Source organism: Camelus dromedarius, chromosome 7 (genome assembly GCF_036321535.1).
Source record: "Camelus dromedarius isolate mCamDro1 chromosome 7, mCamDro1.pat, whole genome shotgun sequence".
In the NCBI taxonomy this organism is placed as follows: domain Eukaryota; kingdom Metazoa; phylum Chordata; class Mammalia; order Artiodactyla; family Camelidae; genus Camelus; species Camelus dromedarius.
The window spans coordinates 48,058,941-48,083,798 of record NC_087442.1 but is presented as its reverse complement, the minus strand read 5'-3'; the positions used below and the strand labels follow the sequence as shown (position 1 = coordinate 48,083,798).

Genomic DNA, 24,858 nt, shown 5'->3' with positions numbered 1-24,858 from the left:
TATACTAATTAATATATGATGTAGTTTTTTACTAGAAGATATATAGAAAAATTTACATGGAAAACTGGTAACCCAAGGATTATTTTAAATACTGCTATCCTTATACCCAACATATTTCAATGAACTTCTTTTAAATTTTTCAGATGACTTCTGTGACTTTCACTTGTGTTCTTTGCTTTTCTTGGACTTTCTAAATTATTCCCTTGGGTATCTCAAACTGAATTCTAAATGCATAATCTCAACAGGAAAGGAAAATTCTATTACTATTACTTACACACCTGTTATCTGAAATTAAAGATGTTCTAAGGAATTCTTATCACATATGAGCTAAATGGTTAATATTTCCTTGTAATTTTTCATGTTGCATGTGTGCTTCTTGATACCAGAGATAATAATTTTAAATTTTAGGTTAAAGAATAGCAAATAAGATGATCATTAACCAGTGTGTAATCATTAAGTCCATTTTTTTGAGAATGCACTATATTTGGTTTATGGACTATGTATAAAACATATCATGGCCAATTATAAATTAATTTTCTTTACAATTTAAAAAACTTTTTTACAGCAAATTATCGGAACTGTACTCAGTCTCAAGAGAAGGTGAATGAAGATATGATTGTGTAAGTCCAAATGAAGTATTAATATCATATTCACTGTATGCTGCATTATTCAAAATTTATAAGAAAAAAGCTGAAAAGTCTGTCTAATCATTAATTTTACATATAAATGCTTAAAGCAAACATGTCCTCTTCTTTCATTAGGTATATAGCATATAATTACCACATAAGTTTTTCTCTATTTGAATAGAGTACAGGTTCATATGGTTTCACTTTTATTTGACAAAATCATCATCAATAGAAAAATTATTTTAGGATTTGCATTTTTATACCAGTTTTGTTACCTAGAACTGAAGGTACATATCCTAGAGGTTAAATAACTTGCTTTTCCTTTTTTAAATTATTTTTCTTACGAAACTTACAGGAAAATGCCACTTCTGTAAACTTTAGAAGACAAAAAGATGTGTACAACAAATAGAAAAATTAAAAAATAAATATAAATAGTAGAGCTTTACTCAGGCTACTTTTAGAGGCTAATCTTTCAGGCTATTATAGTAAAGTTTTATTAAGACTAAAAATTATAAATTCTGAAATAAATAATTTATAAGAACATTCTTTTTTTTTTGTAGTTTTGTGTATTAAGCAATATGCTTTCTTCTATCATGTGTTGAGTTTGTTAGAGAAATGCAAACTCACTGACTGTATTCACTGGATTTAGGTAATGTCTCACTAAAAATATCAGAGTCTTATCAGACCTACGTGATGCCTTACTCTTTTCCCCCAAAAGTGAAGCGTCCATGTTGTACATCCCCAAGAGGCACATATTCTTAACATTTATAATATAGTATTTACTTTGCTGTTGTTTCTCAAACCAGTGTACTGTTTTGGAATATTTGAGGTATATGTTAAAAAAAGATTCCATAGTCAAATTGGTTTAGGAAACACTGTATGACAGCTTCCTTGGACACACACAGGACAGATAAGTATAGTAAACACTTAATTTAATCCATGTTTTCCAAACCTTTTTGACTATGGAAACTAAACATCCTGCTGAACTAATGTTTTGATGAACAAACACATTTCTGGGAAACACTGTTTTATATAACTTTTTTGGTAGGGATAAGGTAATACCTCTAACATTTATAATAATCTGGAACTGAAGCATTTTATTCTACCTAAGTAATTTTCTAAAGATAATGACTCATGGCTTTATATAGGTTTAATGTTTTAATGTTGTCTCTGCCTTTGTCTTATTTATCAGACAATTATTCTGAAAATAATTGAATTTTTTTCTTACTGAATTCAGATCATAATGACTAAATAGTTCCAAGATTGTTGCTGGTGAATATCTTTTGCTGTCAAGAATTAATTAATTAATTCTATATGAACTTTTAAGCAATTTATTTCTTCTTTTTTGCTACTTCTGATGTATCTGTTATAATCTATTGAAAATGAAGGGGCAAACTAGATAACCAAGTCTTTGTTAGGTTAAGCTCAACTGAATTTAAGGTAAAAGCTACCATAATAGTGGCCTAACCACGAGAGAAATTTATTTCTCGCACACATAAAATTCTGAAAGTGGACAGTCTAAGGATGAAACATGACTCAAAAGTCATCAAAAACTAAGGATCCTCTGTCATATGACCACATCCATTTCAGCTGGGCATGAGCCACTTCAAAAAAAAAAAAAAAAAACAGGTTCCCTTATTTAGGAAAAAGATCAGATCAGATATTGGATGATAGATTAGATAAGTGGCAATTTCTGCTGTATCAAGTTGTACCTAAAATAATTCCCAAATTGTGTACAGTGGAACAAAGGGATGTTAATAGATGATATGTTTTAAAAGGATGGGGGTAAGGGGTGAGGGGATGTAGTGTTAATTGGTTAGCTGGTCTGAAACATCCTGGGTTGAACAAAATTAAACTATTTCATTGCTTTGGGATTTTTTTAGTATTTTAGTGTGTATTATCAATTTTGGCAGGGGGCGGAGGGCGATTCACTAAGTATGCAGTGTTTCCCGAACCTATTTGGGAACCCTTTTTCCTCAGAAATATTGCCAATGTGATTCAGATCATAAACTCAGGATTCAAATCATATATCAGGATTCAGGTCATGGGCCCCACCAATTTCTAGCTAAAGAGTCTATCAGGCAACTTCTATAATAACTTCAATTTCTTCATCTGTAAGATGTGATATAATACTTTCTGGAGATTCAGTGATACTTAGATATGTAAAGGGCCTGGCATAGTATTTAACACATATTAAATACTTAGTAAGTGGAGCTGTTAAATCCAATCTTAATTTGCATGCAGTTTTGAATCAGAAGCCTTAGGCCTTGAGAATAGTTTGATTTCCTGATGCAAAATAAAATGCCATGCAGAATAAATTGCATGTGTTTCTTTGTTTTTAAGAATAGTCTTTTTAAAAGGCAATCAGTGCTTCTATAAAAATTCTTTTAATTACTTTTTCTAATTAAATGGTTAATATTCTCATTGTAGAAGATGTGAAGAGATAAAAATGCAAAAAGAAAACTAAATTTTAAATCTATAAATTTCTTTATAATCCCACTACTACTGGATAATGAATATTAATTTTGGTTTACATTATTACAGCTTTTTTACATATATAAATATACATATATAATTCTAATATAATTGGAATTATATTGTTTCTATGATTTTTAATAGCTTATTGAAGTATAATTTACTTACAAAACTCACCAGCTTTAAGGGTACAATTCAATGATTTCTAGTAAATCTATAGAGTTGTGCAACCATCACCGCAACCCACTTTAAGAACACTTCCATCATTCTATAAAGATTCTTCTTTACAGTCAATCCCCACTTCCACCCCCAGCCCCAAGAAACTACTTATCTGCTATCTTTAAAGATTTGCATTTTCTGGATATCGCATGTGCATGGCAACAAATAAAATGTAGGGTTTTGCACCTAGCTTCTTTTATTATGTGTAATGTTTTTTGAGGTTCATCCATGTTATAATACAAATCAGTAGTTTATCCCTTTTTATTGCTTAGTACTAATCCATTGCAAGGATATATCACATTTAGTTTATCTGTTCACCACGTGATGGACTTTTGGATTGGTTCTTTTTTTTTTTTTTTTTTTTTTTGCTATTAAAAAAAATGCTTCTGTAAACACTGATATATAAATCTTTGCCTGGACATATGTTTTTATTTCTCTTGGGTAGATACCTAGGAGTGGAATTGCTGGGTCATATAGTAAGCTTGTTTATCTTTTTGAGAAACTGCCAAACTGTTTTCCAAAGTAACTAAACCATTTTACTTTCCCACCAGCAATGTATAAGGGTTCCAGTTTCTCCACATCTTCACCAATACTTTCAATTCTGTCTTTTTTTTTATACTCATTGTGTAGGTATGAAGAGGTATCATATTGTGACTTTAATTTGCATTTTCCTAGTGACTAATAATGGGCATTTTTTTTCACTTACTTTTTTAGGCATTCATATATTTCTTTGGTGAAATGTGTATTCAGATATTTTATTTATTTTATAAGTTGCTGTTTCTATTCTTATTATTGAATTGTAAGAGTTCTTTATAAATTCTTGATACAAGTTCTTTGTCAGATATATGATTTGTCAGAAAATATACATATTTTCTCCTAGTCTGTACCTAGTCTTTTCATTTTCTTAAAGATTTCTTCTGAAGCATGAAAGTTTTAAATTTTGATTAGGTACAATTTATCAAGTTTTTCTTTAATGGATTTTTCTTTTGGATTTAAGAATTCTTTGCATAACTTAAGATCATGAAGATTTTCTCTATTTTCTTCTAGAATTTTCAACATTTTAGCTCTCACTCTTAGGTTTGTGATCCATTTTGAGTTTATTTTTGTGACTGTTGTGAGGTAAGAAAGAGCCTAACTTCTATTTTGTATGTGGCTTTGTATTTGTTCTGAGACTGTTCCTTAGGAAAGCTATTTCTTCTACATTGAATTTCCTTTGTACCTTTGCTAAAAATCAAATGCCCATAAATGAAAAGGTTAGTTTCTGCTCTCTCATTTTTGTTGCACTTATTGTTATGTCTCCCTTATGGTAGTATCAGACTGTCTTAGTACTACAGTTTTAGAGTTAAATAAATAAAATCAGGAAGTGGAGATCCTCCAAATTTAATCTTTTTAAACATTATTTTAACTTTTCTGAGTTCTTTTCATTTGTACATATACTTCGAGATTACCTTACAAATTCTGAAAACTAGCTTGCTGGGATTTTTGACAGGGGTTGATTGCATTAAATCTATAGATCAGTTTGGGGAGATTATCATCTTACCAACATTGTATCTTCCAATCCATTTATTCAGATCTTTTTAAATTTCTACCAACAATATTTTATAGTCTTCATTGTACAGGGGAATGTCTCTGTTGGGTGACTCAAAATTTTTGCCACTCTGCACATATCCATAAATTATCATGAAAACAACCCTAGTATTGATTTTTGGATTACCAGTAAATTTTATCTAGTAGGCAAATTTGCCAACACAGAATCTGGGGATAATGAGGCTGAAGTATATATTTGTTTGTGTTTTTCTTAGCACTTTATTAACCTGGCTCTCCAGCTACCTCATTTACCACTTCTTAACTTTCTTTGCCAGCTCTTTGTCTTCATCTTAAACTCTACCATGTATGGAGAGTCCCTGAGAGTCCCTCAGTCCTTGGTCCTCTTCTCTTCTTTATCTACACATCATTCTCTTTCTCTGAGGATCATCTCAGCCAATACTTTATTTTAATTGCCACTTATAATCTGATGACTTTCAAATTTCCATCTCCACACTAGACCCCTCTCTAGCACTTCAGGCTTCCATTTTCAGCTTCTTACTTGATATTCACTTTGATGTTTAATAGGCATCTCATGCTTATGTCTATATCAAAATATTTGGTATCTCCTGCAAATCTGTTCTTCTCTCAGTCTTCCACATCTGTAAATGGCACCCCATTCACCCATTTGCTCAAGTCAAAATAGTATTGCTCTTCTTGCCTTTTTGTGGTTGACTCCATTTGTCCTTTTGGATCCTAGTTATAATACCACTTCCTCAAAGAAATTTTTCTTAACTGCTTTATTTATCTGCATGAGCTCTCCCAACCCATCTTTACCCACCACTTATTCCCTGACCTAGCACCCTATTTAATTCCTTCATCATAGAGCAACACTAATTTCATATATACATTATAATTTGAGTTCTGTGTACATTACAGAGTGCTCATCACCAAAAGTTTAGTTTGAATTCATCACCACACAGTAGACCTCTTTACCTATTTCATCCTCCCCCTTTGGAAACCACTATTCTGTTCTCTGAATCTATGTGTTTAGTTTTTGTTTTGTTTTGTTTTTTCATTTATTTTGCTTTTTTGAAATATTCCACAAATGAGTGGTCATTTCTTTCTCCATCTGACTTAATTGCATTTAGCATAATACCTTCAAGGTCCATCCATGTTGCTGCAAATGGCAAGATTTTATCTTTTTATGGCTGAGTAGTAGGCCATTGTGTGTGTATATGTATATATACCACATCTTCTTTATCCATTCATCTGTTGTTTCCATATCGTGGCTATTATACATAATGCTACAATGATCCTAGAGGTGCATATGTCTTTTCAAATTAGTGTTTTTGTAATCTTCAGATAAATACCCAGAGGCGGAATAGCTAGATCATATGGTAGTTCTAGTCTTAATTTTTTGAGGACTCTCCATTCTGTTTTCTGCAGTGGCTGCACCAGTTAAAATTCTCATCAACAGTGCAGAAGGATTCCCTTTTCTCCACATCCTTGCCAACACTAATTATTTCTTGTCTTTGTGATAATAGCCATTCTAATAAGTGTGAGGTTTTACCTCATTGTGGTTTTCATTTGCATTTTTCTAGTGATTGGTAATATTGACCATCTACCCATCTGTATATTTTCTTTGGAAAAGTGTCTATTCAGATCCTCTATACATTTTTAATTGGGTTTTTTTTTTGTTGTTATTGAGTTTTATGAATTCTTTTTATATTTTGAATATTAACCCCTTATGGGATATATAATTTGTAAATATCTTCTATTCAGTAGCTTGTTTTTTCATTTCATTGATAATGTACTTTTTTGTGCAAAACTCTTTAATTTGAATAGTCCCATTTGTTTATTTAAGAAGTTTTCTGACTCTAAGAATTTATCCATCTCTTCTAGGTTGTCCAATTTTTTGGAAAATAGCTGTTCATAATATTCTCTTATAATCCCTTGTATTTCTGTGGTATCTGTTGTAATTTATCCTATTTTGTTTTGGATTTTGTTTATCTGAGCCTTCTCTCCTTTTTCCTTAGTAAGTCTAGCTAAAGTTTTGTCAATTTTGTTTATCTTTCCAAAGAATCAGCTCTTAGTTTCATTGATCTTTTCTGTTTTCTTTTTAGTCTCTATTTTATTTATTTCTGCTCTGATTTTTATTATTCCCTTTGTTCTACTGACTTTGGACTTCATTTGTTTTTTCTTTTTCTAGTTCCTTTAGGTGTTAAGTTAAATTGTTTATTTGAAATTTTTCTTGAGGTAAGCCTGCTATAAATTTCCCCTTAGTACCACTTTTGCTGCATCCCATAGATTTTGGTATGAAGAGACTACATTGCTTATCTGGTCTCCTACTCTTAGATAATTAGGATATCTTCAGTTTTAGGTATTGTTATTAATGCTACAATGAACATTCATCTTGGTTAATCTTTGTACATATTTTCCTTAGGCTAAGTTCCTTCAGTTGAAATTTTAATTTAATGCTGTATTTATATTTAAAGCATTTTATCAAATGCTTTTGACTATTATCATTTCTTTACCCTTCTGTTTCACATACAGCTATCATAATTACTACAATGTAACATTTTCAAATGAAAGTATTAAAAAAATACTGAAAGAAGATATAAATAGCAATTATGTTTTGAAACACTAATTTTGGCTAATAATGTAAGAGAGACATACTCTAGATGTCTTACAAGGGAAATCTAGATTCCTACATGAGTATATTTCACTCATTCTCATAGTGGTTTATTTTTAATTATCTTATTATAGATTCTAGCACAAGTTCTCTTCATCAAATATTCTGACAGATTTCATTTTTTTGATAATAAGGGAAAAAGTTTGCTTTGGTCTCAGTAACATTTCCAATAATCTTTTTCTTTCCAGGTTGACCCTGTGTTATGTTGGAATAGGAGTTACTGCCTGGGTTTTTGGCTACATGCAGATTTCCTTTTGGGTTATGACTGCAGCACGACAGACCAAAAGAATTCGAAAACAGTTTTTTCATTCAATTTTGGCTCAGGACATCAGCTGGTTTGACAGCTGTGATATTGGTGAACTTAATACACGCATGACTGAGTAAGAGGATAATTGTGCGATACATCAACTTTATTCTCTTATATGACGTATAAATGAATTAACTGCATTTATTTACTTGTTTCAGTGACATCAACAAAATCAATGATGGTATTGGAGACAAGATTGCTCTGTTGTTTCAAAACATGTCTACTTTTTCTATTGGCCTGGCGATTGGTTTGGTGAAGGGCTGGAAACTCACCCTGGTGACTCTGTCCACATCTCCTCTTATAATTGCATCAGCAGCCATGTTTTCTAGGGTAGGCAAGATGGCTAATTCAGTGTTGATTGGAAGCAAAAATGTAAACTAGATATTTTACTGAGTTTATCCAAAAGAGGCTTTTCTACTTATTTTCTGTGTCCCAAAATGGACAGGAATATTGTATGTCGGAAATACAGTACGCTTTCTATCTTCAGGTTATTTGGCTACAGTGAGGTTTAGTTGTAATATCTTACTAACGTTAAAAAACATCCTTCTTTGTTTAGAGCCTAATACAGTTTCAAACAGTATGGATACAATTTTATGCCATTGTACGTTGGATACTGGGAAAGCTTTGTGTGCTAGATTCCCAGACAAATGTGTTTCAGTTCATTTCACTAGAACAAAATGAGAAAATCCTAAAACAGTAAACACTTAAGCATTTTTTTAGGTCAGCCATTTCAAGTTTATATTTTTATAGGGCTCTGATGACATTTAAAATATTTGCTAATGTCTATTTTATGTACTATGTAAATCTATTTCAATTTTTTCTGTTTCAATTTTTAAAACAAATTTTGTATTTGCATTTTAAATTATATTTTCAGCACTGATATAGTTAATATTAATCTATTTATAAGATATTAATCTATTTACAGCCTAGTTTTTAAACCAGTGTTCTATGTGAAGTGCAAAATCAACCAATATATCCCTAATATCTCTCTCCAAATTAAATCTTTGGCAGTTCTACCAAAGTGTATACCCATTTCCTAAATTGAAGGCAAAGCGTATTCTTGAGGGATGGAGTTTTGTTTTGTTTTGTTTTGTTTTGGGGTGTTTTTTGAGTCTTAAATTTTCCAAAGCTAATTTTTCTCTATGGAAGTTAAAGCCATAACATTCACTGAATTTATTTGCTGGCAGTATACAAATTCAACCAAACAAGAATTTTCAGCAATAAAAATATTCTATGATTGAATACTTCCTTAACAATAGACTTAGGTGTTTAGACAACATATCTTTATTTAGTGTGACTTCTAGTGTTGACCTTGTAACCCTTGCCAAAATCTTCATCCCCAGCTTATTTGAAATGAAGACCCCTAAGTATGAAGATTAACCCAGTGTGTTACTAAAATCAGGGCCTTAACTGAGCAAGAAGTGAAGTGGACCGGGAGTTAAAAATAATAGCGGTGGGGAAACTAAGTTTTGCTGTTGTATTGACTGATTGTAAATAGGTAGCAAATAAAGGTAAAAATTATCCAAATGACTAAAGAAGCCAGCCTGGATGGTTTCTAGATTCCTTCAGTTCAACTTAATTGGGCACACATTTATGTAATACTGGTATGTACAAAGCATTTTGCTACATGCAGCTTCCCCTCCAGTGATATATTAAGGAAATAACTATCTTTATTAGATGAATTCAGAAAATAATGAATATTGCTCAGTTTATGCTACTTTCTGCTTTAACAAATATCTGAGCATGTCTTAACATAAAATCAGTTCCTATTATGTGGAATGTATTTTGAAAGTGGGTAGATTTTTTATGTTAGCAAGCAGTAGTTACAGACTCACAACTCTGAGGACAATTTCCCTGCTCCTTTTCGTTGAACTGTTGTGCTAAATTACTAAATTAAATCCTTTACTAATTAAAGAAGTGGTAAGTGGGATGTGTTATAGAGAAAAAGGCACATTCTGATTTAAATTTTGAAGAAAGCAGGTAAACCTGCCTAAAATCACCAAGAGTGATAACTTTCTCTCCCTTTCTGAAATCTCATGTATTGGTGTATAGAGATACAGCATTTACTAGGCAGGCTGCATTATGCAGTAATAGCTTCAGGAGTCACACTCCAGACATGTGCAGGATCATATTCCTCTTTCTGCCACAACCCTGTCTCTCATATCCTCTGGAAGTCTTGATTGTTTTTACATAATAACAAATCAGATCAAGTCAAATCAGGCTTACTAATTTCCAGAGTGCGATTAAGAAGAACTATGTTCCTAATATCCTTTTTCAAATCAAGTTTTTCTGAACTATGTTAATATAGATACTCATTTTCTAAGGTTTTGAAAATACATAGAGAAAACAGTGAAGCTCTACTAGAAGGAAAAGTAGAGATTTAGATTCCAGGTTACATTAGGCTAAGCTCTTTCACTGCTGAGACTTTAAGAAGTCAGTATCTATGACCATTGGTTTCCTCATTTGCCAAGTAATGGAGTTAGAATAAGTAACAAGTACCTTCTCAATAATAAAATGTTATTCTAGATTCTACTTGAATTAAATTCTCTGCACACTGTTACTGCCCCAGGGTTATTCTTTGGTTGACTGTGATCTTTGTTTATTACAGATAGTCATCACATTGTCCAGTAAGGAATTAAGTGCTTATTCCAAAGCTGGGGCTGTAGCAGAAGAAGTCTTATCATCAATCCAAACAGTCATAACCTTTGGGGCCCAGGAGAAAGAAATCCAAAGGTCTGTTCCTTTAATTATGACAATATGTGCTTGGTTTTGTTTTCCCCCACGGCTATTACATTGTGTTTGTCTTTTTAAGGTATACACAGAATCTAAAAGATGCAAAGGATGTTGGCATTAAAAAAGCTATAGCTTCAAAACTCTCTCTTGGTGCTGTGTACTTCTTTATGAATGGAACCTATGGACTTGCTTTTTGGTATGGAACCTCCTTGATTCTTCGTGGAGAACCTGATTATACCATCGGAACTGTTCTTGCTGTAAGTCTTGTTTGAGAACAGAGGTAACTGGCCTAGGTAATCTTTCCTTACCTGGAGTTTAGTAAGAATTTCTCTTTGAATGACAGTGAATATTTAAAGATGAATGTTTTTACTAAACAAATGTTTATTTCCTTCAAATTATTTGTAAACATCTTTAAATTATAGTTATGAATTGGCGGGATTTACTCACCTAGCATGTTTTAGTGTCTTCTAAATCATAATTGAATTCTCCACTGAGAAATAAAGTTTTCTTAAACCAGCAGTCAAAAAAGACCAGTCTCTAGTGAGACTTTTTCCTTTCCATCTTGCTGAGATAAGATGACACCTACATTCACCTTGCTACAGGTCTTCCAGAAATATTCTGTAGATTGGACTCTCCTGCCTTCTTCTGTCCTTTCAGCATATAGTAATGTTAAAAACAGACTATATACAGCTCTATCCAACATCACAACTTAGAGTTTTTTTTAAACTCTTAAGGATTATGCATTAAATTATAACTTATTCAGTTATCCTCCCAAGTTTCAACAATAAACAGATCAGTTCAGGATTAAGAATCATTTGTCTTTCTGAACTAAATTCATCTGCTCTGTTCAACTTAAGTCATCTTTTGAACTTGAGGCTTTATTTTTAAAACATTAAGTTCTTCATTTATTTGTTATAAATAAAACTTGAGCCTGAGGAATTTTTAGCTCATCTTTTCTCCTCAGTTTATGCGTGACTGTAGGTGAATGACTTGCAAAGTTTTAGCTTCCTCATCTATACGATAGGGAAAATTACACTTAGCTTATGGAGTTCTTTGCTTATCGACTTTTGGCAGAGATGTGTCTGTCTGAAAATGGACAAGTGTCCAGTAATACAAAAATTCAGACAAATTTTGGAATAAATAATAGACTGTCTCTAAGATAGTGGAATCTATAACATCCTTCTCCTTAAAGTTGAGGAGTTAACCAGCAAGGAGGGAAGTGCACATGACCTCCTCACCCATCCAGGTTCCTGTATGGCCAGTGCTCCTCAGTAAGCAGATTTTTCTGCTCAACTTCCCAGCAGGCGTTAACAAGACTGTTGGATAATTAGAAGTTGTTCTATTAGGAAAAGGCCAACTGCAGTTGAATTAACTAATGTTTCCTTTATATTTGGCAGCATCTTCCATTCTTTCCTATCTGATTTCTGAGTCTCAACTATGTATGTACTTCATTCTGTTGTCCCTCTTTTTCTTATAACATTTTTTATTGATTTATAATCATTTTACAATGTTGTGTCAAATTCCAGTGTTCAGCACAATTTTTCAGTCATACATGGACATATACACACTCATTGTCACATTTTTTTTCTCTGTGAGCTACCATAAGATTTTGTATATATTTCCCTGTGCCATACAGTATAATCTCATCTATCTATTCTACAATTTTGAAATCCCAGTCTATCCCTTCCCACCCTCTGCCCCCCTGGCAACCACAAGTCTGTATTCTATGTCTATGAGTCTATTTCTGTCCTGTATTTACACTTTGTTTTTTTTGTTTGCTTGTTTGTTTTTGTTTTTTAGAGTCCACATATGAGCAATCTCATATGGTATTTTTCTTTCTCTTTCTGGCTTACTTCACCTAGAATGACATTCTCCAGGAGCATCCATGTTGCTGCAAATGGCGTTATGTTGTCGGTTTTTATGGCTCAGTAGTATTCCATTGTATAAATATACCACATCTTCTTTATCCAGTCACCTGTTGATGGACATTTAGGCTGTTTCCACAGGGAGGAAATAAATACAATAGAGATTAACAAGACCATAGAAAAAATCAACCAAACCAAAAGCTGGTTTTTTGAAAATGTTGTCCCTCTTATATAGCTGAAAAAGAATAAATATTATTTTTTGTTCCCATAGGTCTTCTTTAGTGTAATCCATAGTAGTTACTGCATTGGAGCAGCAGCCCCTAACTTTGAAATCTTCACTATAGCTAGAGGAGCTGCCTTTAATATTTTCCGCATTATTGATAAGGTAAGACTTCTAATAGCTTTAAGAGATAACTATCATTACTGCAAGAAGGAAGCCAAAACATAGGCACACTTATTTCACTAAAACAAAAAGATGGGCAAAATCTATGTTGCCCAATTGGCTATGGAAAGAGATTGTTTTAACTTTTCTACAAAGAGATTGTGTTTACTGAAACCTTTATATCTAACTCAATACACTTCGAAAGTAGAAAGGAAAACACCACAAAAGAAAACCCATCTTTAAGCTATTTTTAGGATCTAGAGAGTGTCCGCTCAGTACCTTTAAGATTTTTAATGTCCTCTTTGTTTTTCTAAGAAACCTACTATAGATAACTTTTCAACAACAGGATATAAATTGGGATGGATAGAAGGAACTGTGGAATTTAAAAATGTTTCTTTCAGTTACCCATCAAGACCATCTATCAAGGTAAGTAAAATTTAATTTACAGAATTGTATCATTTTCTAATATTATTCTCCACTGGCTAGGATCTCCTTTTATGAGATACTTAGGGTCAGTTTGACCAAGATTTGGCTACTTTGCTTAGAGACTTGAGAAGAGACAGAGAGAGAAAGAGATGGAGAAAGAGAGAGAGAGGAAAGAAGGAAGGATAGATCAGCAATGGATGAATAACTCTGGAAGAATTAGTTACATTTTGCATTATCTTGTCTGTATTCAACTGACTAAAGCATTTTCAACTCCCTGGAATTCCTTCACTCTGGATTTGGGAGCACACCGTTTTGTCCCTTTCCCTTCTTACTTTCCTAGGGTTTTTACTAAACCAACATTTGTGCCTCAGTTACTTTGTCTCTTACTTTTACACACACACACGCACACACACAAAGGCATGCAAACACACTCAGCGTAAAGTGCATCCTCCTCTCTCTACCATTCAGCCTTTGACAAGTTCTTGTAAAAATGTCTGTCTCTTCTATTGTCTTCCTTCTTTCAACTTGTTAGTATATTTATCCAAAAAAGTGGTTACTGTTAAAGATTGCAAAGAGCAATTACTAATGGAACATCTGTTTCATAGAAAAAGGATGACATGATTTTAAGTGAAATTGGTAAACTTACTAATGCCATCAACCTTTAATATCTTTTGAAGTGTCCAAATATTCCCTACATAATTTGCATCAAAAAAGATCTACCTATTCCTACTCCCTTATTTGTCTCTAAGTCTTTTACTGACATTCTCTTTTGAAAGCCCTTGATTTTTAAAAATTTTGTTACTTAATTACCATTGTTGGAATAATATTGTCTTCTATCATTTTTCTTAATATAAATAGAGCATTTTAACACCATTTTACAACTACATTTGGGTTGGCTTCCTGGAGACTTAAGCACCAACTGGGCCATTATATTGCATGGTAAAGCGCTCTCCAGGTTTTAAACAACTATTTTTTTTAACATGAACATTTGAAACATAACCTTTTTTAAGTGAAAAATGAATAATTACCCAAAAATGTCCACCAACTTTAAATAAACAAAACAGATTCTTCCAAAGAAAGAATAAGAACAAATTCTAGATAAAAGTGCAGGTGGGAGAGAAGATACTCCCACTGGGGGTCCCCGATTTCTCACCTTCTTTAGAGAATATTTTATGCTTGGCCCTCTGAAGGTTTTAGTTTTGGCTTATTTAAAGAATCTGTTTCTTTATAAATGAGGAGTTAAAAGTGAGAGAATCCAAGGGGATAGTCCCATGTTTGGGGCAAATGCAAGCAAAGATAAGTGGGATTTTCTCAATGGGATTACTATCATCATTTGGGACAGTAATTATTTGTGAGGTTTTGCTCATATTGCAGGTCCCAGGGACAGTAAATGCTGGTAGCAACCCCCAGTTATTGGAAAAACTTTAAAAGTGCTCCCACCCAAATTGAAATGTCCCTGTGAGATCAACTGGTGAAATCCCATTCATAAGAGTCCCTAAAAAGTCTGCCAGTTGCTTTACTTTGGAATATATTTTGCAATAATGTTAAATATATTCTAAGAAAGAACTGCCATAAGTAACTCAAAGATATATCTGGCAAGATTTCATTCAGTTATTACAAGTTAAAAGATAAAACTTTCAGTACTGCTATTTCAAATAGCATTTTCAATGAAAGTACTACTTCATTGGTAGTCATGAAATTCATATAAACTATTTCAGTTGAAAATATGAAAAAAATTTTGCTGTGACTATTAATAGTCTGTGAGTACACTTAACTTAGATCTCCTCTTTGTATAGAAAGATGACTAGAGTTTTTTTACTATTATTTTCCAAAATTGTAGGTTATTACTATACAGGTGCATGAAACAAACATAAGATCTAAATTTGTTTTTAAGTGCCAAAGAAATTTGTTTTCTATTTATAATTATACATTAAATTTCTGAAAACATATAAATAGTAATCGTACTTATCCTAGTTTTATGAAACTTTTCTCCCATACATTCCAATAGGTTCTAAAAGGTCTGAATCTCAAAATTAAGTCTGGAGAGACAGTGGCCTTGGTTGGCCCCAACGGCAGTGGGAAGAGTACAGCAGTCCAACTTCTGCAAAGGTTATATGATCCTGATGACGGCTTTGTAAGTGTACCTAGCAAAATCATACACAGTCCACGTGATGAGTGCTTACAGCTATGTCAACTTTTAATTTTTAACAATGGAGCTAGGATAGAAGCCATATTATTTTCCTTCCTGCATATTCATTCATTCAACAAATATTTATTGTGCACCTACTATGTTCCACTTACTGTTCTAGGTGCTGGGAATACATTGGTGAACAAACATAAAAACTTCTCTACCCTCATGAAGTTTACATTTTAATAAGTAGAGGGAGACAATAAATAAAATAAGTAAATTAAATAATATGTGAAAAGATAATAAATGCTGTGGAGAAAAATAACACAATGATTTGTAGTACCCAGAACTTATCAAGAGTTTCAGTTTCTCAGAACATCCCAGAAGAATAATGTCTGTAGGAAATATGCTCTCCTATTTTTTCTTTAATGTATATGTTGCACTTAACTTTCTCAGCCTTGTAAGTGGCGTAGAGAACAAGACTGTGATAGTCACAGATGCATAATTCTTAATGCTTCTATTCAATTTTTAACTGTTATTTTTAAAAGAAGATCTACTCTTCTAGAGCCTGATTTCACTAAATTTGACCTCTTAAGTCTTCATTTGGAGTATAGTAGACTCATGTATCTATGCTAATATTGAACCAATAAATTATTGGATAAGCATTCCATATATAAAGCAGTTTCATAGAATACCCATGCCCAGACAGAATGCCAGTTGGTGAGAATTACCAAAGTTATAATTATCAAACCTTGGCTTCTGTCATTGGAATATGTTGGAGTAATAGGTAATGGCATTATCTATGGGAAAGACAGGGTTAATTTACTATTATTCATAGCAGTGAGTAGAATACACTTTTACCTTTTGCAGCGGAGTAGAGTGTTGAAGGGAAAGTAGGGTATTTCTAAGAAAAAAATGCGAAGGTCAGATCAGTCTTTAACAAAACAGAAGTTTATTACATGTGTCTACATGATAACATTTGTGGCTCCTAGAATACATATCTTCATAATACCTAATTTGTGGATCTTGGAATAAAGATATTCAGGTGGCAAGATTTTAAGCCATTTTTTTTTTGAGGTTTTATTAGTTCCCATGTACCAGGAAAAGTCTGTTGGCAATATTCATGCTATAAATATTTTGTCAAAATATAGTCAGTCTTTGATTCCTAAAAAACCTTGCTTCTCAGCTTGTGTTTGGGATTAGTAAAAAGGACTCTAAACCCAATGTGGTGAAAAGCATTACAACATGATTCATTGCTTTGAATTGGCAGATCACGGTGGATGGTAATGACATCAGAACTTTAAATGTGCAACATTATCGAGAACATTTTGGAGTGGTCAGCCAAGAGCCCGTTTTGTTTGGGACCACCATTAATAACAATATTAAATATGGACGAGATGGCGTGACTGATGAAGATATTGAGAAGGCAGCAAAGGAAGCAAATGCTTATGATTTTATAATGGAGTTTCCCAGGGTAAGTACACATGTAGCCTGTGTCCTTAGCTTAAAGCTAAAGCACCAAAATATTCCAAAATAAAATAACAAAACAATAACTTTTACAGAGTAAGGGGAGTGTGATTAGTTTTTGCATTGTCCTAGATGAAACATCTATAAATGAAAGAGCATGGTAACATCCAAAAGAAGAAATACATCATTGAATGGTCAGTTTTTAATCATATTTAGTTCTTACTGGTTCACACTGCAAATGTAAAAGAAAAAAAAATAAAGGATACGTTAAAATACATAAGAGGATACGTAAAAAGAAATAGAAGACAAAATTATCACTCCCAGCTGAGAAATTATGTATCTTCATAATGTTGATTTGCAAGGCCATCTTGTGGCTAAGACTGGGAATGTCACATACTGTTCAGATCGGTTCTGTGATAAGGCAAAAGGAAAAATATCATTGTTTTTAGAAGTACATGGAGCTAATATTGGACAGGAAATGTGAAATTATAGTTGAATTTTTGATATTAGGACATATAAGATCCTAATGGGTATTTAGAATTGCTAGAGAGCTATAAAAACTTTTTTTTTTACATTTCTCAAAGTTTCTGTTCATCAGTATCATTTGAAATTGTAGTGAAATATGAAGGATGAAATTTGAAATTAAACTACAGATAAAATTCTACCATCGCAGAAGACAACAATAACAAAAAAGTTTGTTTTAAAGGATCTATTTCACAAGCCACACTCATGATAATTTTGTACTTACTTTTGTTTTTTTTCACGAAAACTTTTGTTCTGCCAATTATTACCTCCTACCCTTGTTATTTAGGGTCATAACTAGGACACTAAGGGCTTGAGGTTATTCTTTGCCTTGTAGTTTGGGAAAACTCAGACTTCCTTTCTTTGATTTTTTTGACACTTTCAGTGACTTCCTGTCCTCAAAACAGCAGCGATCTTCAATTTCCCACTTGGAATTAGGGAATTTTCTGGTGCCTCTTAAATTATTCCCTGTAACTTATGACTTGCTTTTGCTAAAAGTCCAGTATTTACACAAAGTATGTCCCGTCCTATAAATCTAATAGTAAATCTGAAAGATGTAAAACAAAGAACAAATTAAAAATACTGGCTTATCATGATGGAAACTAAATTCCACAGCCACAGTTAACCAAGGAAATAAGAATAAGCATAATAATAAATAAAAGTTCCAGAAGTGGTTAATTCATATAGGTGAAAACATAGGGAAAGCACACAAATAAATACCATTACTCCTTCCATGATATACAAATATTTTAAAATTAATATATTAGGATTAACTGATACTTGCTAGCCTTTTCCCATAAACAGCCATAAAACTGGCTAAAATACATGAGGCATGAGACAATTGTTTCCAAGCATTGGACAAAAAGTGGCACAAAACTGTGAATCCTGAGAGAAAGGAAACTTAAGAAAGTCCATGATTTTTCAGTGTGCTGCCGGAGAACAAATTCCTGACCACATCTGTAAAATGGAATCTAGACAGAATATGGCAGTCCCACTGAGCTGAAAAGCAGAGATAGAATTTCTGGCAGCTTAAACAACCAGGGAGGCAATGAGAGAGCTGTGTTTATGAGATGGACATGAGAACATGGGGGGCAGAAATCCATGTAGGCATCCCTTGGGAATCCTCTGAGGCTAAGACTACCTAAGGCTTACCAGACAGCAGCTGATATAAATCTGAGATGAGAACATAGATACTAGAAGTAAAGCAGTGTGGCGAAGATGTTGAAAACACAACCCGTCCTGAGTGTAGAGATCACATTAACACTGTTTTAATACCTCAGGCATATAGCTAAGACACACACACACACCCAAAAAAAAAAAAAAAAAAAAGCCACACCTTAGGAGTAAAGACCACACCTTAGAGTAAGGCTGACTCTAGACCTGCCCTAACAAATCCAAAACCCAAGCCATGACAAGATCCCTGAAGGAGACAGAACTTGGATGTTGGGTTCTGCCAATTTTTGAGACTTTCTACAGATTCACCCCAACAAAGCATAAAACAAAGATTACACAGTTCAAGAGGATTAGTCAATATTTGAATTGCTCACTAGGACATAAATCAACATTTTCTTCAAAAGAAAACAGAATTCAAAGTCTCTTCAACATGACAAGCACAGAATTCAGTATATATTCTGTAATACCTAGATATGCAAAGAAACAGGAAACTATGATCCATAGGTAAGATGACATAATCTAAGTATTTATGTACTTAAGAAAAGCTTCAGATGCATGTGGTAAAAACTGACACGTCTGAAAGGAGAAATGGACAAATCCACAATTTTAGTTGAAGTCTTTAGTACTTGATAGAACATGTAGGCAGAAAATCATTAATGATATAGATGACCTGAACCATACTATCAGCCAGCTAGATCTAACTGATATCTGTAGAACACTCCATCCTGTAAAAGCAGAAAATATTCTTCTCAAGTGCACATGGAATGTTCACTGAGATAAACAATATTCTGGACCATGAAAAGAAAAAGCTTTTTACAATTTCAAAGGAAACATATAAAATATGTTCTTGAGCCATAGTAGAATTAAAGTATAGAAATCGATAACAGAAATACATCTGGAAAATCCACAAATATTTGAAAATTAAAGAACCTACTTTTAAACAATCTATGGATGAAAGAGTAAGTTTTAAGGAAAATTAAAAACTATTTTGAACTAAATAAAAATGAAAATGCAAGGTATCAGTATTTGTGAACTACAGCTGACCCTTGAACAACATGTACTTTTTAGATACTACATATAAATGATATAATACAGTATTTTTCTTTCTCTTTCTGGCTTATTTCACTTAGTATGATAATCTCTAGGTTAATCCATGCTGCTGCAAATGGTATTATTTCATTCTTTTTAATGACTGAGTAGTATTCCATTGTATATATACCACAACTTCTTTATTCAATCATCTGTTGATGGACATTTAGGTTGCTTCCATGTCTTGGCTATTGTAAATAGTGCTGCTATGAACATTAGGGTATATGTATCCTTTTGAATTAGAGTTTGCTCTGGATATATTCCCAGGAGTGGGATTGCTGGATCATATGGTAAATCTCTTTTTAGTTTTTTTAAGGATTCTCCACATTGTTTTCCATAGTGGCTGCACCAAACTACATTCCCACCAATAGTGTAGGAGGGTTCCCTTTTCTCCATATCCTCTCCAGCATTTATCATTTGTGGACATTTTAATGATGGCTGTTCTGACAAGTGTGAGATGATCCTCATTGTAGTTTTAATTTGTACTTCTCTGATAATTAGTGATATTGAGCATTTTTTCGTGTGCCTATTGGACATCTGTATGTCTTCATTGGAGAAATGTCTGCTTAGGTCTTCCACCCATTTTTTGATTGAGTTGTTTGTTTTCTTGTCCAACCCATTTTAAAATCTCATCAAAAAAAATAAAATAAAATACTTAGGAATAACTTAGGAATAAATTTGACCAAGGAAGTGAAAGACTTATATACAGAGAACTATAAAACATTGATTAAGAAAATTAAAGTTGATTTAAAGAAATGGAAAGATATCTCATGCTCCTGAATTGGCAGAATTAATATTGTTAAAATGTCCATACTACCAAAAGCAATCTACAGATTAAATGTAATTCCTATCAGAGTACTCAGGACATTTTTCACAGAACTAGAACAAATAATCCTAAAAGTTATATGGTATCACAAAAGACCTAGAATTGCCAAAGCAATATTGAAGAAAAAAGAACAAAGCTGGAGGAATAACCCTCCCAGGCTTCAGACAATACTACAGAGCTACAGTAATCAAAACAGTGTGATACTGGCACAAAAACAGACATATGGATCAATGCAACAGAATAGAGAGCCCAGAAATAAGCCCACAGACTTAACAGTCAATTAATCTTTGACAAAGGAGGCAAGAACATACAATGGAGAAAAGACAGTCTCTTTGGCAAATGGTGTTGGGAAAACTGGACAGTTGCATGTGAATCACTGAAATTAGAACAAACACTCCCTCACACCATTTATAAAAATAAACTGAAAATGGCTTAAAGACTTGAACATAAGACAGGGCACCATAAACCTCCTAGAAGAAAACATAGGCAAAACATTCTCTGATATAAATGCAAAAATAAACAAATGGGACTTAATTAAACTTATAAGCCTTTGCACAACAAACTATAAACAAAACGAAAAGGCAACCTACAAAATGGGAGAAAATATTTATAAACGATGTGACTGACAAGGGATTAATTTCCAGAAGGTACATCACTGTTGATCCCAAAGACTTTAAAAGGTTAGTGCAGGAATAGTATGAACAAAGATATGCCTATGAATTTGACACCTTAAATGAGAGTCAATTCCTTGAAAGGCATAAACTACCAAAACTTACTCGAAAAGAAGTAGATAACCTTAATAAGACCTATAACTATGAAAAAAAATCAACTAGACCTCTAAATAGTAGCAACAGTTACAAATGAAATTAAAACTAAAAGTGGCATTCACAGTAACATCAAAAAATATAAAATAGAGTAAATGTAATGAAAGATACGTAAATCTTCTATGTGAAAATTATAGAACATTGCTTATATGTGAAATAACATTAAGGAATATCTAAATAAACAGGGCATACCTAATTCATTGATTGAGAGGTTGAATATTTCTAAAAATATGCATTCATCCCAAACTGATCTATAAATTTAATGCTCTTATCAGTTACAAGTCCCAGCAGCCTTTTTACATGTGTAGAAACTTGACATGCTGATTACAAAATTTATTTGGAAATTTAAAGGACCAAGATACCCAAAACAATTTTGGAAAAAGAACAACAAAGCTGGAAGACCTACAATAGCTAATTTTAAGATAGCAATTAACACAGTGTTAAATGCATAACAATGGACACGTAAATCAGTGGACTACAACAGAGTCCAGAAATAGAACCACACATATCTAGTCAATTGATTTTTGAAAAGGCTAATGTAATTCAGTGGGGGAAAGGTAAGTCTTTTCAACTAATGGTGCTAGATAAATTCATATTCATATGGAAAAAAAAATGAAATGTGGCCCTTACCTCATACCATAAATATATAACTTGCCATGAATCTTAGACCAAATGTAAAAACTTAAGCTATCAAAGTTCAAAAATAAAAACTTACAGGAAAATCTTCATGGCTTTGAGTTAGGAAAAGATTTCTCAGATAGAAAAGCATTTACTGTTAAAAAATGATTAACTGTACTTGACTGAAATTAAAATCTGTTAAAAGACACCATTTAGAACATAAAAAGGCAAGATATTGTGTGAAAGAAAATACTCACAGTACACAGCTCTGACAAAGAATGTGTACCCAGAACATATAAAAAACTTCACAACACAGTAATTAGATAAAAAATTTAAAAATGGACAAAAACTTGAATAGACATTTCACACAAAGAATTAAATGAACAAATATATATATATGAATATATGAAAAATATTCAACCTTATTAGTTACTAGGGAAATCCAATATAAAACTACAGTGACATACAATTCCACTCTCAGTAGAATGGCCATAATTAAAAGGAATAACAATAATAACTTTTGGTGAAGTTGTAAAGCAATTGGATCTCTCATTCATTCTGAATAAAATGAAATTGGTACAGTCATCTTAGAAAGCAATTTGCCAGTTTATTATAATGTTAAACATACACTTGTGACTCAGAATTCTATTCCTACATATTTTTCCAAAGGAAATGAAAGTATGACCACAAGAGTCTCATGTATATGAATGTTCATAGAAGCTTTATTCATGTTAAAAAATTGGAAACAACCCAAATGTTCATCTGCAGCTGAATGTATAAACAAAGTGTGATTGATATAGGGTTGTCAGATGAAATGTAGGACTTTCAGTAAAATTTGAATTTCAGATTAACATTGAATAATTTTTAGTATAAGTATATCCCAAATATTGTATGAACTATGCTTATGCTACAAAATTTCATTATTTATCTGAAAATCAAAATTAACTGATTTCCATGGGTTTTTGTTTTTGCTAAATCTGGCAACCCAAGATAGATTTACACCGTGAATAAATAAGAGTGAATTATTGATAGCATACAAAATGGATGACACTCAAAAATACTATGCTAGGTAAAAGAAAACAGACCAAAACTGTACATACTGCAATTATATCAAGACTGCAAGATACAAGATTAATGTACATAAGTCAGTTACTTTTCTATATGCCAACAATGAACAAGTGCAATTTGACATTAGAAACGTAATATCATTTATATTAACACTCCAGAAAATGAAACACTTAAATATAAATCTAACAAGATGTGTACAGATCTGTGTAAAGAAAACAATAAAACTCTGATGAATAAAATAAAAAAATTAAATAAATGGAGAAATATTCCATGTTCATGAAAAAGAAGACTCAATATTGTCAAGACATCCATTCTTCCCAACTTGATCTATAGATTCCATGCAATCCCAGTCAAAATCCCAGCAAGGTATTTTGTGTATATCAATAAACTGATTCTAAAGTTTATGTGGAGAGGCAAAGATCCGGAATGTCCAACACAACATTGAAGGAGAACAAAGTTAAGAACTATACTATCCAGCTTCAAGACTTACTATAAAGCTACAGTAATGAAGACAGTGCCATACTGGTGAAAGAAAAACAAATAGATTGATGGAACAGAATACATAGCCCAGAATTAGACCCATGTAAATATAGTCAACTTATCTATGACAAAGTAGCAAAAGCAATACAATAGAGCAAAGCAGTCTTTTTAACAAACAAATGGTGCTGAAACAACTGGATATCCACATGTAAAAAAAATGAATGTAGACACAGACCTTACATCCTTCACAAAAATTAACTCAAAATGGATCATAGACCTTAATTAAAATGCAAAACTATTAAAGTCCTAACATAGGAGAAAACCTAGATGATTTGGATGTGACGGTGATTTTCTAGATACAAAACCAAAGGCACGAGCCATGAAGGAAGTCATTGATAAGCTGGTTCACTAAAGTTGAGAACTTTGGCTTTGTGGAAGACAACATCTAAAGAACGAGAAGATAAGCTACAGACTGGGAAAAAATGTTTGCAAAAGACACATCTGATAAAGGATTGTTAACCAAAAATATATAATAAGAACTCTTAAAATTCAACAATAAGAAAATAACCTGATTAAGTATAAGCCAAAGACCTTAACAGACACCTCACCAAAGAAGATATAAAGATGGCAAATAAGCATGTGAAAAGATACTCTGCATTATATGTCATCGGGGAAATGCAAGTTAAAGCAACAGTGAGATGCCATTACATTCCTATTAGAATGGCTGAAATCTAGAACACCAACACCACCAAATGCTGGGGAGGATACAGAGCATCGTTGATGGTGGGGACAGTCATTTTGGAAAATGGCTTGGCAGTTTCTTACGAAACTGACCATATTCTTACCAAATTATCCAGAAATCATGTTCCTTGGTATTTACCCAAAAGAGTTGAAAACTTATGTCCATGCAAAACCTGCACACAGATGTTTATAGCAGCTTTATTCATAATTGCTTGGAAGCAATGAAGATGTCCTTCAATAGGTGAATAGATAAGTGAGTTTTGATGCATCCAAATTTTATGCAGCACTAAAAAGAAATGAACTATCAAACCATGAAAAGATATGGAGAAACCTTAAATGCATATTACTAAGTGAAGATGCCAATCTGAAAAGGCTATATAGTGTTTGATTCCAACTTTACCGATATTCTTGAAAAGGCAAAACTAAGGAGACAGTAAAGATTAGTGTTTGCCAGGGTTTGGCAGCAGAGGTGGAGGGATGAATAGGCAGAGCACAGAGGACTTTTAGGACAGTGAATGACTTTTAGGACTCTGTATGATACTATAATGACAGATCCATGTCATTTTACATTTGTTTAACTCAGAATGTATAGCACCAAGAGTGAATCATAAAGTAAACTATGGACTTTGGGTGATTATGATGCTTCAGTGTAGGTTTATCACTTGTAACA

General features: G+C 32.7%; 1 protein-coding gene across 1 annotated transcript in view; it reads left to right on the top strand.

The window, feature by feature from the left end:
- Positions 1–24,858, top strand: part of ABCB5 (ATP binding cassette subfamily B member 5) — an 86,568-nt gene that overhangs the window by 6,267 nt on the left and 55,443 nt on the right. Inside the window, exons 4-12 of the mRNA XM_010984669.3 lie at positions 566–620; positions 7,728–7,919; positions 8,005–8,176; positions 10,455–10,579; positions 10,659–10,836; positions 12,716–12,829; positions 13,142–13,252; positions 15,261–15,386; positions 16,651–16,854. Of these exons, the coding sequence (XP_010982971.2) occupies positions 566–620; positions 7,728–7,919; positions 8,005–8,176; positions 10,455–10,579; positions 10,659–10,836; positions 12,716–12,829; positions 13,142–13,252; positions 15,261–15,386; positions 16,651–16,854 (1,277 nt within the window). The remainder of the gene's footprint in view (positions 1–565; positions 621–7,727; positions 7,920–8,004; positions 8,177–10,454; positions 10,580–10,658; positions 10,837–12,715; positions 12,830–13,141; positions 13,253–15,260; positions 15,387–16,650; positions 16,855–24,858) is intronic.